This window comes from Exophiala spinifera (genome assembly GCF_000836115.1).
Source record: "Exophiala spinifera strain CBS 89968 unplaced genomic scaffold supercont1.6, whole genome shotgun sequence".
Taxonomy (NCBI): domain Eukaryota; kingdom Fungi; phylum Ascomycota; class Eurotiomycetes; order Chaetothyriales; family Herpotrichiellaceae; genus Exophiala; species Exophiala spinifera.
In genome coordinates this window covers 1,774,681-1,792,632 of record NW_015622518.1, presented here as the reverse complement: position 1 = coordinate 1,792,632, position 17,952 = coordinate 1,774,681, and the positions used below count along the sequence as shown (strand labels likewise).

The window sequence follows — 17,952 nt, the reverse complement described above, 5'->3', positions numbered from 1 at the left end:
TACTTGACGCCGTGGTGATCTCACGTTTGTACGTGGATGAACCGCATCTAGTTAGACCCTAGTGCAGTCCATGGAGTGTGGTCTCTGAGCCTTTCGGGCCACGATTGATGAAGCAGACGGAAAAGAAGAGCAGGAACTTTGTCATCGTCTGGCTGTTGGCTCACTCCGCGATATTGAGTGGTTTTTGGTCAACGACGACCCTCAACATTCTCGGCGCAATCTAGCCAGCCTTACGTCTAGACACCTTTACTTGAAAATCCGCTTTGGCCGTTCGTATCAGTCGATGTTTGTCTATCTTTGGCGGATTTCTTATAGTTGTTCTACAATAGATAACCAGTAGTTGATCACTGGTCATCGCTCTGATTCATCAACAACACCACCACCATCGTCGTCGTCGTCAAAATCTCATTTCATCACTTGCTGATCAAGCTTTGCTGCCCGTTCAATCCGTCCCAGACATTGACCTGCTCAAACACTGCTATTGCCGCGTTCGCGGCATTGCCGGCTGTCGCCGCCTCGGCAAAGGCAGTGATCCCGTTGCAGCCCTTCTCGACCGTGTTCGTGCCGGCGTGGTACACCATGGTCGCTAGAGCGAAGCGGTCGTTGGCGAAGATCTCCAGGACGTCGCCGTCGCAGATGATCCGGAGGTGGAGGTTCTCGAATGTTTCGTTGGTTCTGCTCGTGCTAGAGACGCTGGTTCCTGATGCTGATGATAGTAGTGGTTCGGATTCGTGGTCGCTCGACGACGACGACGACGACGACGATGATGATGCAAAAAGCGTAAATGAACCTTTCTTAACGCAGGCGGCCCCATTTTCTACCGTTGGATTATTCTGCACCACCGAAATCAGTTCCCTCTCCAAGTCGAACGCGACGGTGGTCGACACCGAGTAATCTGCTGAATGCTGGATGTGGAAGCCGACCCTCGCGACGCAGGGCTGCGCATCGTCGTCGACGATGGATATCACACTCTCGAGTTCCCAGGTCGACGTCGTGACGGGGGTCAGTAGGACTTGTCCTTCGTGTTGTTTTGGTGGCGACGGTGGTGGCGACGATGACGACAACAACAACAACGAAGAAGATAATGATGCTGATGATGAAGAGTAAGAGGAGGACGATGATGACTGCGGTAGAAGAAGAGATATTGGCCCGAAACACGAATGTACGAGACAGTTGTCGCGGAGCCTTGAGAACTCGGATATCGGTCGGACGCCGAGTGTGTACAGATCGAAGACGCCGAGGCCGGGGCAGTCGACGGCAGGGACAGCCTCCACACACGAAATCTCGGACAGTGGGCTGCGTAGAGAGCGGGTGACGTTGGGAACCGTATGCAGGAAGACCTCGCGGGGGATCGCTTGGCTGCCGTTCCAGCCCTTTTCGGTCGCGTAGCCTTGCGGACACTGGCACTCGGGGATCCATCCGTACACGATCCGCCGACCGGAAAGCGGGTCGACGAACGAGTTTGCCGCGTAGTAGTCGCCGTGGTCGAGGAATCCGCCGTACTGGTACTGAAAACGAATAGATTGGTGGTCGTCGATGGAGATGCTGCCGCACATCCACAGCTGTGCCCTGTCCTTGGGCGCTATGTGGGATTTGTGGTTCTCGCATTCCGTGTCGATCTCGGCGCTGATGACCAGGAAATATCGCGACGCGGAATCGTTCGACAGCGTCATAAAGTTGGTGCATTCCCAGTTGACGCCGTAGTTGCCGGACCATCTGGTCGATGGCTGGAAGCTGGCAGGCACGTCAACGAGGGTGCCAAGGTAGTCCCATTCCGCGAGGTTGTCCGGCTGCACGGCGTACATGAAGATCTGCGGGCCGCGGCCTTGGATACCGCCAGATATGATCGCGTACAAGGCCGACTCGCCTCGCACTTGGTCCAGGACAGGCCAGTCCGCGATGTAAGGATCGCGAAAGCCCGTTACCGTGGTGCCGTCGGGTTCTCCATTCACGAGAGGGTTGCGGGACGACTTGGTCCACGTTGTCCCTCCGTCCCTCGAAACTGCCATGGACAAGCCTGCGGGCCTGCTGCTGGGATACGAAGTCCAGTGGAAAGGGAGTTTCCGTATTGACGAATAAAACACTGTCAACTGCTTGTTTGCCGTGTCGGGTGGCGCAAAGCAGCCGGTGAAGATTCCGTCCTTGTCATATGCTTCGCTGGGTTGTAGTGACGGCTGAACAGATGCCATCCTCCATCGTACCATGTCCCGCGACACTACATGACCCCACGCCATGTTCCCCCAGTCACAGCCATATGGGTTGCCTAAAGGTAAAGGTTCTCTCCGTCAGTCGTGACCTCTCAGGAAACGTGACCATCGTCAGGTCCAGGAAAGCATGGGAGGAGAATACAGACACTGGTAGAAGAGATGGTAAAGCCCTGTATGAGGATCATATCCCGGTGCGCAGGGGTCGTTCATCCAGTACGGTGCGGTGATATGGAGGTTTGGCCGGATGACGGGCAAAAGGTGTGTTTCGAGAGACGTGTGCATCGCATTGTCGTGCAATGTTTGGGCATTGGAAGACATGGTCGTCAGGGCCATTGTATTTGGTAGATAAATAATGGGGACCCGATTTCTCCAATAGCGGGTGAGAGAGGTGCTCGATTCTGGCAGCGCCAAAGAAGACGAAGAATATCGACGATTGGTTGGCTCGGAATGAGCATATGCAAAAAATCGTTCTTTCAGGTGGTCACGACGCCATGCCCGTGATCTCGCCTCGTTGAGATCAACCCGGTCGAATGAAGATGAAATATACAAGTACCTCGGTGCAGACGGCATTTTATCCGGTTCTCTTTATGCACATTCAGGCTGATACTTGTCACTTGTCTTGGGGTCTGAGCACAGCCGTTTCCTATCGGCCCGATTCGGGGGTTTTTATATGGGGCTCCTCTGTGGACACTCTGTAAAGAAACTCAGTTAGATCATCTGGTCTTGGTGTCCGCTCACCTGGGCGCAATGCAGTCCCACGAAGGTGCAGCATTGGTCACGCTGACGGCTGAGGCTTACGGACCGCTACTTACTTTAATGAGGTCGCGGAAAGTCACCAGGGCATGATGGGAAGGGAAGGGAAGGGAAGGGAAGGGAAGGGAATTAATATGCCGAGGCATGATTGAATCACGATGCTTCACATTATCCTTCGGCCCTCACCAGACAAAACTTTGAATCTACTGACTTGTGTCGACCACGAGGGCTTGGTAGGGCGAAAGGTTAATCCTGTCCTCCTCCACAGAGATATCTGCATAGTTATTGCTCAAGACTTTACCGCGGAATGCGCCATTGTCGAGCTCTAAAGCCTTGTTTTGGAAATTGGCGAAGAACAGGACGCTCTGATTTCCAAGAACACGTTCGTAAGCCATGACATTATCGATATCGGTGTACTTGGGAACTGTTTTCCCGTACACGAGCACGTCCTTGTAGTGGTGACCGGTCCTCAATTCGATGAGACGGCGATAGTGATGGTATACCGAGTCCTTGTTCTTGATCGCCTGGGCGACGTTGACCGTCTTGTAGTTTGAATTGACAGGGAACCATGGCTTGCCCGTTGTGAAGCCTCCGTTGTCCGAGCTGTCCCATTGCATAGGAGTGCGCGAGTTGTCCCGGCTGCGGTAGGAGACCAGGCGAAGAGCCTGCTCGGCGTCCACCCCTGCCGCGATTGCGGCCTTGTATTGACCATGTGTATTCACGTCTTCGTACTGATCAATCGACGTGAGCTGGATGTTCTCCATTCCAATCTCTTCGCCTTCATAGACCACTGGCGTCCCCCTGAACCCAAGGAGAATGGTAGCTAGAAGTTTCTTGGTGACATCTGAGATGTCTTCCTTATGCTGACGGAAGTACTTGTTGATAGAGCGGTTCTGGTCGTGGTTCTCAAAGTACGTGGCACCCCAGCCCTTCCGTTGAACGCTGGTCTGCACGTTGAGGAGAGTGTCCCGTAGCTGATTGATTGTCCAGTCGGTTGGACGATACCATTCGCCAGACTCGGGGATGTCGATATCCGCTGCCCTGAAATCGAAGGACATGTTGAAGAGCCCATTGGGCCCGATAAAGTCCTCAAGCTGATCATCTGGCACCGCCGCTTCGGCGAGGGTCATAATGTTGTGCTTCGTGAACGTGTTGTCTTTCAGTCCCTGAAGCAAATCCTTGATGCCAGGCTGGTTGATGATGTATTTGTGGATTGCCACCAGACCGTCGTTCCCGTCAGGCTCGACGGTTCCTTCGATCATGGTTTTTTTGATGTTCATAATGGCATCTATTCTGAAACCGGCAATGCCTTTTTCAAGCCACCAGTTGATCATAGTGTAGAGGGCCTCTCTCAGTTCCGCATTCTCCCAATTGAGGTCGGGCATTCTTGTTCCGAATGCATGCAGGTAGAACATGTTTTGCTCACTTGGAACTGGTTCCCACGCCGATCCACCAAAGTACGAGCGCCAATTATTTGGTGGCTGGCCATTAATCCCTTGCTTGAAGAAGTAGTAGTCTCTGTACTTACTGCTGGGGTCTTGAAGCGCCTTTTGGAACCACTCGTGCTCGTCGGACGTGTGATTAATGACAAGATCCAGAAGGATTCCGATGTCCTTGTTCTTGGCTGTCGCGACTAGCGTAGAAAGGTCTTCATTCGTTCCATACTCCTCGGAGACTGTGTAATAGTCCGAAATATCATAGCCGTAGTCCGACTTGGGAGACTTGTACATCGGACAGATCCAGATCAAGTTAGCACCCAGGCCCTTGATATAATCCAGTTTGGCCGTGATCCCATTCAAGTCTCCTATTCCATCGCCATTCGAGTCCTGGTAGCTGCGAGGATAGATCTGGTAGATGATTGATTCTTTCCACCATTTTCTTGCCTGAAGAAGAGAGTCATGGTCGGTTTCGAATCCGACAGGGCACTGTTGGGTCATCCCTCGTCTGCCGAGTGGTGAAGATCGTTGTGTATTTGGCTGGCCTTGCGCTCTATATTATACGCTTCCTTGCGCCCGGGATTGAATCTTTCTTTTGAGCTGTAGGCACGATTATATCTGAAGTGCACGCCGTTCACAATGTTATCTCCACAGGATATACCTTGGCCTTGAAGGACGGCGAATTGACCGGCGAAATTATGCATGCCGACCCCATTCTGGAGAAAATTGATCGACATCGTCGGACACATTGCGTTGTGGAGATAGGAAGGCTGGGAAGCTGGGCTCATTCGTCGTGGGCAAGTATGAGAGGCGGCAACATCGTGAGCCGCAACAATCGGAGGCATTGGCGTGTACGTAGTGAGACACCTGTAATCGGGCCTACATCATGGAGGAAAGGTGTTACTCACCGGGTGATGCTGAACACTCGTCCTTCTGCTCACGCAAGTGGTGGGAGGGTTATCACTCCGCTTGTATCCCTCGACAAGCGGACGGCTCGTGGAGTTAGGACGCTCTCAAACGACGCTCCTCATGGAGCAAGAGGGATACCAATCACGTTTCTCTTATTAGCATTGACGGGGTCGAAATAGTGGCACATCACTCATAGCAAGCAATCCAGCCATAATATTGAGGCCGGGCCACAAAGATCCGTCAAATTCTGCCACTGTTTTCCAGTACGTGAGATGAGATGGGTTCAGCGGCTACTTTTTTGCTTTCTCGAACCTTGACCAGGGGGATGTTTCAATAGCACTTATCGAAATGATGGATTGCTGAGATCACGCTCGTAGCGAACAGATGTCAGACTTCTCAATGTAACGGCAGTGATATATCCAAGATTGTCGTTCACATCTCTCTCCAGCATAATCCAACCCAGATAGGCCTTCAAAGAGTGTTTGAGTTTGCCTGCGCAAGCTGTATTATTCTCCCACCTTACGAACACAAACGTGCTTTAGGGCTCCAACTCTTTGAAATAGTGCAGAACGCTCTCTGCCTCCGAAAGTCGACATGCGACGCCGACAAGGCTGTCGGGTCTACCAATGATGATTGCTCCTTCTTCGACAGAAATCCCATACCGACCGTAAGCAATTTCACTTTGATCGTAATACACCTGTCCATACGCCGGTCTGCCTAGAGAGTCAAAGACCGATGCGCTGCTATCCGCCATAATTGTGATCTGCTTCAGCGGGATTGAGGTAGACTTGGTCAATTTCGATCCTGCAGATCCAAAAGCCTCGTGCACCGTGTCAAGAGTGTCCTTCGTGAGCCAAGGCCTACCAGTAAAAACCAAGACCGAAAACTCGCCTCGGGACCGAAGCAGTTCGTACAGGCGTGTTGGAATACTGTGTCCGGGCTTGTGAAACAACACATCGGGAAGTCGGTGGCCTGCTTGAACGATGCTAGCAGTGGAGCTCCTGTTGAGAATGTTGACAGCGTAGTGAACCCCGAGGCCGACGGTGAAGTCGATCGACTCTTCGAAGTGGCGTGTCAGTAGAGCGTTGGGGTCTGCGCCGCCGCCATTGCCCGCGAGCTCTGGCGGAACCGTACCCGTTATCAATTCCGATACAACACGGTCGATGTTGATGAGAGTATTGGCTGCGGCGCGCCTTTCGGTTTCATACGTCTGCAACACTTCCGCATTGAGATAGCCCTTGAGATAGCCAGCCAGCTTCCAGCATAGATTGAACGAATCGTGAATGCCAGTGTTCATACCCTGTGCCAGGCCAGAGGAGTGGACATGGCACGCATCTCCAGCCAAGACGACGCGGTTCTTGATGTACTGATCTGTCAGTCCCTGTCGTATCCTGTGGGCGTGCTGCGGTCAGTGTGCGTCACCATCTAAGACAAGGGACAGGGGCCGGCCCTCACCCATAGACTGTGTGCCAGTCAACTTGAGCAATCTCCACCTTGAAGGGCTTCATAGCTTCATGTGCTTCGACCACGACCTGCTCTTCGGTCATGGAAGCCCCGTACTTCTTCTGCAACTCGGGGCTTAAAGCAAAGCCGATACGTGACCGGCCATGATCTAGAGTGACCCACAGGACATTGCCATGTGTTGGAGACTCGAGCGACCCAAATCCAAGGTGCTGGTCCGGCATGTCCGTCTTGAACACGCCGTCCATCCGGACCCATTTTATGGGAGTCGGGGAGCCAAAAGATTGGGTGGTTATCTTAGCCAAGTGGCGTGTGGTGGAATGGGCACCGTCTGCACCGATCAGGAAGCGACTACGCAAAGCAGTGTAAGTCAGCAGGCTGGATCATTATCAGAGGTAGAACAGCTTAGTTTGCGCACCTTTCGTAAACCTGGCTTTGGTTTGTGCGCACGTCTCTGATATGAGCTTGGTGGTACTCCTTCGTGGCCGCTCCATCGTGGTCAAAACTCGTCAGTTCTAGCCCATCGCGGTACGAACCGCCTTGTCTGATAAAATGCTCGCGAATGATGTCTTCGGAGTACTTCAGCCGCAAGTTTAACAGCCAGGAGAAGTACGAATCCTTTGAATGATGGAAGATACCCTGCCAACCTCTGTCGACGTTTCGTACTCCATTCTTATCGAAGTTGACCGTTCCGCGGGCAATGAACCCCTCTTGAATCATGTCATCCAGAAGCTCGAATTGATCAAGGTATTCCAGACTCCGAGGATATAGTGTGCACGCACGTCCGTACATCGGAACTTCGGATTTCACAAGGCGCTCTGCGAATGTTGTGATTAGGACAAGCAAGTTTCAGAAGATTCACAGAGTACCACCGACCGATAATGCATGTTTTGATTCCCATCCGCTGCAGGCCCAAGCCGATAAGCAATCCTGCCGGCCAGCACCAGCGATCAAGACATCGAATCGATTTTCGGAGCAAGACATGGTTGTCCTTGTCGTCGCAAGATTCGTGCAAGGTGAGACATGTTCTTTGCGGTCGTCGCTAGGTCTTCTTATATGCTCGAGCGCAGACTCTCATTCGGCTCCGGGCCTGAAGAGACACCGAGTCGCGAGATGCTGAGGGCAACAAAGCTGAAAGACTAAAGGCCCACGTTCTGGTTACATTTGGCTCCATGATAGTGGACTGAAGCACGCAGATCAACTTTCAGTATCCTCCACCCACTAAGACCCAGGAGACCCGCAGGCGCCAGATGCCTAGGGGTAAGTAGCGAACAACGAATGAAAACAACACCAGAAAGCGTCGTCATACGAGTCGGCGGCTAGTATGTGAGGTATTTGTCGCTCTATCTGGTGTAGAATCTAAAGGCGCCTCTTGTTTTGACTCTCCTTATCGGGGGCCGTCTTCAATATCAGTCTAGCCCCGTTTATGGTATCGTTGTGTGCGCTTTGAGTGGGTACTGTAGGTAGCTCCGATACCCCTCTATGTGTATACGGCGAAGCATATCTCTTGGAGGTGCGGTATCTTCTGCCAAGACAAGGCTGTGAAGATTATGTCGCTCAGCCTCGTTGATTCGATTTCCATATGTTCCTCAACCGCGTTCGGGGACATACACAGCCTTCGCAAGAAACATGCCAGGAATCCTCCCTGAGCCAGAGGGACCTTCTACCAAGGTCCACGTTACTTCCGGAAGTCTCCCACCATACATCTCACCTTCAGAAGCCCCGACGAAAAAGGCTCCATGGCGGACTGTTCGAAATGTGGGATTCGTCCAAACCGTGACGGCCACCTTACCAGAGGAGCTATATGATATCATATGGCGTGAGATCGAGGCATCTCTCGCAATACACAAGTATTCGAAAGTCATCATGAAACTCGAGGACGTGCTTCAGGGAGACTTTTTCAATGGTTACATCAAGAGAGGTAAAGCCGAAAGCCTGATGCCCGCCCGCTCTACGACCACGGCAGTTTTCTTTCCGTCGTCCCGGCTAACGTAACGTGCCACTCAAAGGGAATATTCTCATGCTCTCAGAGGGAGAGCCTGGCGTGGACGAAGTCTTCTCCCTTAGACAAGGTACGTCGAACTCAATGTCTGACCTGGCTGCGAATCAGGGAGGCCTACTGACTGACGCTTGGAACACAGGAGTCCTACGCTTGGAACTGGCCCAGGAAGTCTACAAGCGTGCCGGTCTCCAGGGAGTCCCGATACGATCCGGAGGTCGCAAACATGTGAAGTCAAGATACGGTGAGTGTGGTCTCTGTCCAAACTTTTCCGACTTGCCGCGTACAATCAGATTTACTGCATTCGAATTCGAATCCATGCAATTTCGACCACGTCGACGGAAGACATGGTATGATGGTCACTGACATGTGATGTAGTGGTTGAAAACAACCTCCGGCTTCCGTCCATGCTTCGGGGGAAAAAGGGCTTCGACAGACTCCTATGGGCCGCGAAGAACGTCTTGAACCGAAGCCTCTGTTGGCTTTTCGTGGACCTGAGTCCGAACAAAGGTATGTGACAGGGTGTACCTGCGCGCATCCTACACCTCCGCAGAGTTCGCAGAGTTCCTACGACTGAACTCCTTATCAGAGTCTGAAGAAGACCAACGACCGATCAATGCCCACCACCCAAACGTTCAGTCCTTATCGCCTCTGATACAAACCGTGCGAAACGTCCAATTCCCATTGACGCTCACCGCCCCGATATCCACATTTCCAGGTCCCAGGCCGCCCGAAGAAATACAGGAATCGATCCACGACCTCTTCGAATTCATCGATATGCTTGCGCTAGCATCTCCACGTGTTCAGACGACAGATAGCGTCGACTCGTTTATCAGTGGCTACCGAGTCCCGGATCCGCCGGAGTCGGATAAGGGGTCCGCCCCGGTCTCAGGAACCCGCTCTGCGTCCGTCAAGGTTGTAACATGGGCGGGCCTGTTGCCGGCACAGTGGACACTGGACATCCTCTGTGCAATCATGTAAGTACGCGTCCGATTATTGCCCGGTGTTCCCGGTATCCCGCCCAGTTTACCGTGCCCACTTCTTCACGACAACGTTGGAACTTTGGAGCTAAATACGGTGCCCAGAAAACACTCACGCGCCAAAGACCTCTCCCGTCTCGATCGGTCGGCCCAATGGCTGGGCCTTACCGTTACCGCTCATAAAGCTGAACCGGTTGGTCAAACGGACGGATATACAGTGCTCTTACGACCTGTAGCGGAGTCGAAACTTCTACCAGATGCCAAGGGCGGCGATGATCCAGAATCTCCCTTAGCCGACACCAAAGATGGTGACGATATGGTCATGAAAGACAGCACCGGTGATCATGATACAGCCGAGGCCGAGTTCGAAGGGCAGCTAGACGGTGCCGGTGCCAAGGGACGGGACGTACAGATGGCTGATGACATGTCTTCTGACAAAAAGGCCATCAAGACATGCGCTGGATTCTACAGATATTTATGCGCCGAATACGTCGACAGTCTGACTTGAGTCACCCACCTTAAAAGAAATCGCTGATCCAGGACACATCCAAGGTCTAGGTGATGCCGCAGCGAGAAGCAAAGAGTAAGGAAGGCGCTGGAAGTGTGTGCGCAAATGTACGAATATCAATTCTATTATAATAAGCCATCCAAAGATCCTGCATGGCTTGCTCATAGCAGCCAGACCCGACCGCTTCCAAGCTCCCACGGGCCAACCAGTATTCCTTTCCGACCTCAAATACTAACATCAAAGCTCACCAGGGTATCTTTTGCGTGCGCTTTTGGCGACTGGAACCAAGCCACCTTCAATGCTCTTAATAAACGCTGTAAGAATACGACCGCCATGGTCAAATCAGACACGTATCTTTGCATATTCATCTCGACAACTCGCGCAATACTCATCATACCATCTCCTCACGTCGTCGTCCACGTCCGTTGCATTCGCGCTCGAATTATCAAGCACTAGGCCCTCGACAACGCGGCACCGTTGGTTCTCGTCCACCACCCACTGCTCCCACGCGGCTTGCATGAGTTCCTTCTCGATCCCGTTAACCACGCGGATACCGACGGCTAGGTCATGTCTATAAGTCCCTAGACGCTTCCGGGCCTGCTGGACCTGAAGAGTTCCAGGCTCACTGATAGACGTATGGACATACTCTGGGTCATGTTCGTCATGGAACACGCTATAGCAGGCGTTCGACTCGCGAGGTGGCAAGTGCGCATCACGGCGAGAAATTTCGTCCAGATCGCTCAGATAGACAGCTCGGCTCATGGCAACGTCCGGAGAGACACCGAGTCGGGCCATGAAATTAGTGGCGCGACTCTCACGCCACCATTCCATTGTATCGCGGTAGGTGTGCCAGCTGTTGTATAGAGCGCTGAAGGCCAGAGCGATCAGTATGAACTTGTTGGCAGAGAAAGTCTTCGCCAACCACCTCAAAACATCGAAGAACGCCTCCAGGATCGTGCCAGCCGCACTTTGGGCTACTGACGACGCAGATTGCACTAACAGGCTCGTAATCGACCTGGGACCAGCCTGTCGTCTGAGCTCGATATTCAGAGCCAAGTCATTAACAAGCAACTGTGTAGTTTCAGTGGCATGACCGACTTGACCAAAGATGTGGACGGCTTTCTTCGTGCGGCTATGCGGTCCAAGTTTGCGCACCTGGTCTGCAACAAGATCTGCAAGATCGAAAGAATCCAGCTGCAAGTCAGACATAGCTTGCCGCTCTATCATTTGTCCCAGAAGCCATGGATTGCTCAACCATTCAACTTTGGTGAACACGGCGAGCTTACACTTGGCCTTGGCGACATGGGTGATGACGATTTTGCTGAGGAGGCGGTGCTTACTCCGGAAAGGTAAATGCCATGGTGTTCGCTTGTCAGTCACCACATAGCACAAATGGTCACTGTTGACATCGACAACTTGATAATCTCGGACGTTTGACCAAGTTTCCTGACCAATGAGGTTCGTGGTTGGAATATCGAAGGCAAATTCTCGGCGAAGGCGGCCTTCACCCAAGCTCAGCCAAGGTCCCTGACTGAGATTCTTTGCTCGACGTTCGTGCTGTAACAATTGCCATAGAGCACTCTTGTCTCCGAACATGACATGAAATAATGCTTTCGCACTTATATCGAACTCTTTCTCGACCGTAAGCTTCAGGTTCCCTGTAGGGACGTATTTGACTGGCTGAGCCGGCAATTTGAATTTGGACTCTCTTCGCCCGAGTTGAGTCTGGTGTAGAGCTCTGTCAACACGGATGGGCGATCGAAATTCATTTCCACTTATAGATGCACGGCCGCGGTAACTCGTCCCACCGGTGTCTACTGGCGTATTTGGTGATACATCTTCCCAGCTCTCGAGACTTGGACTTCGATCTGGCGCGTCAGTTTCAAGTCTGAGAAGCGCTTTGATTACCTCTTCCAACTCTGAAGGTTCCTCAGACACGCTGTTCTTGATCAAATAGTTTAGTCGTCGTTGGAGTAGTTTCAATGGCTCTAAGAAAGTCTTCATGGTCACTCTCCGGGGACCACCATCGGCTCCTGCATCTTTTAGATGCATAAAGATAAAATCACAGTCTCTGCCTGGAGCGGCAGTTGCTTCCTCGATGGAAGCAAGAGGCAGACTGGTAGTCAAGACGAGACCCATGTGGTTGCTGTAGAAGTACAGATCCCTCGAGGTGACATAGACACGGCCGGGAAATTCCTGTTGTTCACTTGGATTCCACGTGGCTCTGAACACCATGACAAGACGCTCGTCCCGTCGTACATTGGGGAAGAGAAGTCTAAACTGCGCGTCCTGAGATTTGAGCTGAAGAGGATAATAGTTCGGGAAATCTGGGACAAGAAGCTCCCTCCGCAGCGTCCTGAACGTGTCTCGGTCCACACTTATGGTACTTCTATGGCCTCGCTTGCTTGGCGAGGGCGTACGGCTTCTACCTGCAATGGGAGTCGTAGACTGGGGAATACCCAGGTCCAGGTGCGCGATGGCTTGCTGAGGGATAAGACGTGGTGGCGATGAAGATGGCTTGGGCGGCGAAGAACTTGGCTGAAGAACTGGTGTCTGCTGCGAAGAAATCTTCACATCGGAAGCTATTCTCGGCTCGCTTCGTTCTAGTCGATTGACAACCGCAGTATTTGACGCCCCCCACAGATTCGCTAGTAAGCTTGTCGGAATGCCGCTCTTCTCTGGGGCAGGGCTAAGCCCGCGTTCCCCAGTGATGATCACAGCGGATCTACTGAAGTTCGTGGGTGATGGGACTGCGGCTAACGTCGAAGGGGCCAATGTGCTCGCGGGCATGTCTCGGAGCGCCAATGTAAACGTGTTTCGCGGTTTCGAATCTATTTCCGGATTTTGTACCATGCTAATGCCGGGGCCAACAGGCATTGAACCGTGACTCGCTGCGATCAAGCTCGCTATGCCTCCACCAGCAGCTAAGTTTGGAGTGGACGGGCTGGCCGATACCTGCGGTGAAGCGGCGCTTTTGCGATGAAGGTCTAGCTTCGAGATGATACGCGATGCAGTTTCGCGGTGACCACTTTCTTCCATTGCAGTTGAACGGCGCGGTAAGTCTACACTTGTCTCGCGCCCATCCATTCCTGGAAGCGGTAACGTATTCGTCTTCTCGAGAGCTGCAATATCGTCTCCCCCGGCACCAGGCTCAGTCGAACCTAACATATATGTCCCAAATTCAGGGATGGGAGGGGCAGAGATTGCAAACGCCGCCCCCGTCTGGATGTTTCCGCCGCCACTCAGATTTTGTGCAGCATCAGGATCCTGGACAGCTTTCGACTTTGCGGCCTCAAACGCTGCAATCCATTCTACCAATTCTGTTTGAGTCTCGGCCTGTAGCAAGATAGTGTTCTTGTTGGTCTTGAGTTCGAAGCAAAAACGGCGTTCTTCATTTGGAGCTGGACGAACGTTACAGAGTAAGACACCAATGCGTTCACTCTCTTCAACTCCACCAGCTCTAGTACTCTGTAACAGCCAACCAAAGACGCCATTGCGGATGAATGCCCATCTTCGAATCCAAAGCGTCCTCGTAGGCTTGCCGCTGTAAGTTCGAAGGAATAGCCAACCCTGTTTCTCCCCAGATTGTTGAACAGCCTTCTTGGGAGAGTGCTGTAAGGCGGAACCGTTTGCTGACTGACCGTGGCTGGCAAACTGTGGGATGGTGGACTGGCTGTAATCGTCCAGCTCTCTCGAGGGTCGAGTCGTGAATTCTGCCGTGTCTTCCAGCTGCTTTTTAGCCTCCAGCAACTCTTTTCGAAATGTTTTCTCACTGGTCTCCATCTCGTTCAGCCAGCCTTTCACTCTTTGCATCTCGTCTGAGCTCCGCTGGAGTGTCGCAACGGTGTTGTCCCTGGATACTCTCATCTCGCGCCACTGCTCGAAAAACAACTTGACCAGCAATTTGTCCAAAGCGAATCTGAATTGTGGCGCTAGGCTGAAAAAGTCCATCATGGCTTTCAGGTATAGTTTCCGAGCCTCGTGTAGTTGAAAAGCGTCCTCTCTTATCGATGACGGCTCTTTGGTCTTTCCAAGTCCTGCATACTTTGATTGTAGATGTTCAAATGTCTTTTGTGAGGCCTCTACAGCTCGCCGCGCATCTTTGAATGCCTTTAGGTCGTTCGCCAGGAATTGCCTTATAGGATCTGCGACAATTGCGGTAAGTCGCTTGACCACAGCTACCATGCTCATCCAGTAGTCTTTGGCCCCATCACCATATCTCTTCATGGCCAACACGCAGTAGTCATGATCCAGCATTGACTCGGAAACCGTGGTCGGAAGGACAGAGTGGGAGATGAAGCTGTTGACAACGTTTTCGAGGGTGAGAGACTCGGCAACGAGTCGATTTGTCGCCTTCATGTAGTCATCGAGCCACCGTTCCAGCAAATCCAACTGTTCCCCATAATGTATAACGCTCGCTCGTGCCGTGGGAGAATCGATTGCTGCCTCTTTAAGGCCTACAGGAACCAGGTTGATAAGACGGCCAACATCCTGAGCAGGCTGCAGTGCTCGAGACATTGTATGGTGCTGGCGCAGGTGAATATGTGTACGTCTGCTATTGGGATGTTAAGTCTACAGATGTGTTTGACGACATCTTCAGTCGGCCTTAAATATAGAGGTCCTTGATGCCACTGCTGCGGACAACAAGGCGCATTGAATTGGGATGTTGTAGTATGAGCGTGGTTAAGAACGACGAGTTGGGGCCGCAGACAAGCGTCGACGTCAACGCAGCCTCGCATGCTTTGACATTATGGAGAAAATGGAGACCCTGCCAAGGAGCGCAAGGCTGTACAACTTTTTTTCTTTCACGGCGGCCGAAGAATAGCGGGCTCACGCTTCTCATACACATTACGAAGTAACTCATATCCCTAGCGCGCTTCGCATGCAATGGCTCGAGATCTTCTGAACGATAGCTCCTCTGATAGCGAGGATGGAGGCGCAGAGGTCCATCCTGTAGATTTCAAAGTCAACGAGTCTTTCGCTCGACGCTTCGAATACAACAAGAAGCGAGAAGAGTTGCAGAGATGTAAGGACAATGTCTACGGCCTAACATCATTATGCTGACCAACGCAGTATCAGAGAAACATGGCGAAGCCTCCCGCAAACGCAAACGAACCGACGACCCTGCATCCGACGACGACTCCTCTGACGAATCTACAAGTGAGTCCGAAGATGAGGGAGATCTTGCTACAGCGGCCCTCGATTCGGAGATCATGGCAACTATCAATGCCATTCGTTCCAAAGATCCTCGGGTGTATGACCAGTCTGCGGTGTTCTACACTGCGGGTGAGGACACCACACCGGCGGAATCAAGAGCGAAGAAGGATGAACCGATGCACCTCCAAGACTATCATCGACAGATTTTGCTGAATGGCGGTCCTGCAGAAGAAGACGAACCTGCGCCGTTGACGTACACTGAAGAGCAAGAACAACTCAAAAAGTCTGTCGTCGGAGAAATAAACGCTGCTGCTGCCGAGGCAGCTTCAGGCTCAGAAGATGAAGACGAGAGCAGGGGCGAGGTAGATGAATTTCTGGTAGCGAAAGAAAGGAAGAAGTCCTCTCGGGAACAGGTTACACTTGACGTCGAGAACGCCGAACGGGACCCTGAAACCTTCCTATCCAATTTCATGGTCTCCAGAGCCTGGGCCGCATCTGATTCGAGATTACATCCCTTTGAGTCTGACGACGAGGAAGAGGAGAGGAGAGCCGAGGAGTATGAAGAGGCATATAACATGAGATTCGAGGATCCCGCAAAATCCAATGAAAAGCTACGATCCCATGCCAGAGACGCGGCTGCAAAGTATTCCGTGAGGCGAGAGGAGGCGAATCCACGACAGAAGAAGCGAGAGGCAGAGAAGGCCAAAAAGGAGGCGGAGAAACAACAGCGCAAAGAAGAGAAGGCTCGTCTGAGAAAGTTGAAAATTGAGGAGCTGGAGGAGAAGTTGAAGAGAATCAAACGAGCAGCAGGATTGAGTACAAAAGATTTACAACCTGATGACTGGTCTCACCTTGTTGATGATGATTGGGACGATGCTCAATGGGAAGCAGAAATGCAAAAACGCTTCGGGGATGAATATTATGCGCAGAAGGAAGTGGGCAGCGATGAGGAGATGGCTGGGGAGAAGACAAAAATCCGCAAACCCAAGTTTGACGATGACATTGACATCAAAGATATTGTTCCAGAATTTCAAGATGACGAGAAGGCAGAATTCAGCCTCTCGGACGAAGAGCAGGGTGGCCGCAAGAATAAGAAGAGCAAGAAGTCAAAAGATGACACAAAACGAGAGGCACGAAAAGAACGAAGAATCATCGAGCAGCTGGTGGAAGATCAGCTGCAACTGGAATTGGATAACTCAGTGCCAAAGAAGGCTGGCTTCAGGTATCGCGAGACGTCCCCAAAGAGTTTCGGCTTGACGGCCAGGGATATTTTGTTGGCAGATGACAAGCAATTGAACGAGTTTGCCGGGCTCAAAAAACTGGCAGCTTTCAGGGACCCCGAAAAGAAGCGCAAGGACGCGAAGCATCTGGGAAAGAAAGCACGCTTGAGGAAATGGCGGTTGGACACATTCGGAAAAGAAGATGGTTTAGAAGCCTCTGAACTGGTTCCGAAAGAGTCTGCCGTGGAAGAGAAGATTGAAGCCGCTGACGGTAACGTCGACAACATCAACGAAGGCAGGAGAAAAAAGAAACGAAGGAGGAACAACAAGAAGAGCAAAGTGGAGGTCAATGGCACTGAATGAGGTTCCAGACAGGTGGATAATTGTCAAAGACATGCGGACAATACGTTTATGGAGTCGTTAACTCGTACCTGCGTCGAGGTGTGAAATTCTCTCGACCATGGCCCGCCAGACAGAGTAGCTGCAGCACCTTGTACTGCTTGAAGATGACCTAGATAGACGACTGATGATCAAGAAGTGACCTCTGCAGTATCGATCTGGCTCGAGGCACACCGTTCGGTTTTGTCCTTTTTGTGCTCCTATAGTAGGAATACTGCAGCGGAATGCAGTCCACACAGGACCCGACCCCATCGCTGTTGAAATATGTTTGCACGATCGCCAGCATCCCGAGGCTGTCGTATTCTAGAAGCCCTCAATCATCCAATGAATGCTTTTGCTAGTGTCTACACCCCGTACAGTAGTGGCAAGAGCCGCATCCAGGTGGACCGGGCTCTCCGAATCGTGAAAGAAAAAAACGCCATGGATCGTGTAGGAAGGATAGAGTAGCTGCGGCAATTGGACGGCAGGAAGCGCACTTGATGGGTGCCCATGGACCGGAGAAGCCGAGCAAAGGCCATGGATGACCCCGTCTGCGATAGGGTAAAAAGGGGATGGTGATGGGACAGCTGCTGAGGACACCGGGGGCAACGGTTGCCCTGGGCAGAGGCGGATAATATCGCACTGTAATGGCATGGTCCATTGGTGTGGGATGGGCGACGGGGGCGTGTGGGTGGATGGATGGCAGCGCGACCTCCTTTTCCCTGCGAGACAATTTTTGATTGAGGGCGAAAATAAGCCGGGCGGAAAGGAAAAACCTGAGCCCCGTTCCTGCTGTCGGTCCCTCTTTCCCAGGTCACGGCGCGCTGCCAGCCGCCAAGCCGAATTGACTTAGCTGGTCCCGGAGCTCAGAAAAAGTTGATCTTTATCAACCCTTCTCTTTCGCATCTTTCATTTCATCCTCGATTCATCATCCTTCTCTTCTC

General features: G+C 52.1%; 6 protein-coding genes across 6 annotated transcripts; 2 read left to right on the top strand and 4 right to left on the bottom strand.

Moving 5' to 3' along the window:
* Window positions 1-413: 413 nt before the first annotated feature.
* Window positions 414-2,540, bottom strand: PV08_08578 (uncharacterized protein; the record flags this gene model as incomplete). Its single annotated transcript, XM_016382903.1, has 2 exons — window positions 414-2,263; window positions 2,354-2,540. The coding sequence occupies 2 exons, from the start codon at window positions 2,538-2,540 to the stop codon at window positions 414-416; spliced, it is 2,037 nt and encodes a 678-aa protein (XP_016233606.1).
* A 623-nt stretch (window positions 2,541-3,163) lies between these two features.
* Window positions 3,164-4,897, bottom strand: PV08_08577 (uncharacterized protein; the record flags this gene model as incomplete). Its single annotated transcript, XM_016382902.1, has 1 exon — window positions 3,164-4,897. One exon carries the CDS (start codon window positions 4,895-4,897, stop codon window positions 3,164-3,166), a length of 1,734 nt encoding a protein of 577 aa, XP_016233605.1.
* Window positions 4,898-5,843: 946 nt separating this feature from the next.
* Window positions 5,844-7,750, bottom strand: PV08_08576 (uncharacterized protein; the record flags this gene model as incomplete). The annotated part of the gene is made up of 4 exons (XM_016382901.1): window positions 5,844-6,696; window positions 6,761-7,117; window positions 7,185-7,584; window positions 7,636-7,750. 4 exons carry the CDS (start codon window positions 7,748-7,750, stop codon window positions 5,844-5,846), a joined length of 1,725 nt encoding a protein of 574 aa, XP_016233604.1.
* A 645-nt stretch (window positions 7,751-8,395) lies between these two features.
* PV08_08575 (uncharacterized protein) lies at window positions 8,396-10,253 on the top strand (the record flags this gene model as incomplete). The annotated part of the gene is made up of 6 exons (XM_016382900.1): window positions 8,396-8,687; window positions 8,776-8,838; window positions 8,908-9,009; window positions 9,144-9,275; window positions 9,355-9,742; window positions 9,851-10,253. The coding sequence occupies 6 exons, from the start codon at window positions 8,396-8,398 to the stop codon at window positions 10,251-10,253; spliced, it is 1,380 nt and encodes a 459-aa protein (XP_016233603.1).
* A 342-nt stretch (window positions 10,254-10,595) lies between these two features.
* On the bottom strand, window positions 10,596-14,771 carry PV08_08574 (uncharacterized protein; the record flags this gene model as incomplete). Its single annotated transcript, XM_016382899.1, has 1 exon — window positions 10,596-14,771. One exon carries the CDS (start codon window positions 14,769-14,771, stop codon window positions 10,596-10,598), a length of 4,176 nt encoding a protein of 1,391 aa, XP_016233602.1.
* A 369-nt stretch (window positions 14,772-15,140) lies between these two features.
* On the top strand, window positions 15,141-16,993 carry PV08_08573 (uncharacterized protein; the record flags this gene model as incomplete). The annotated part of the gene is made up of 2 exons (XM_016382898.1): window positions 15,141-15,279; window positions 15,327-16,993. 2 exons carry the CDS (start codon window positions 15,141-15,143, stop codon window positions 16,991-16,993), a joined length of 1,806 nt encoding a protein of 601 aa, XP_016233601.1.
* Between the last annotated feature and the right edge of the window lie 959 nt (window positions 16,994-17,952).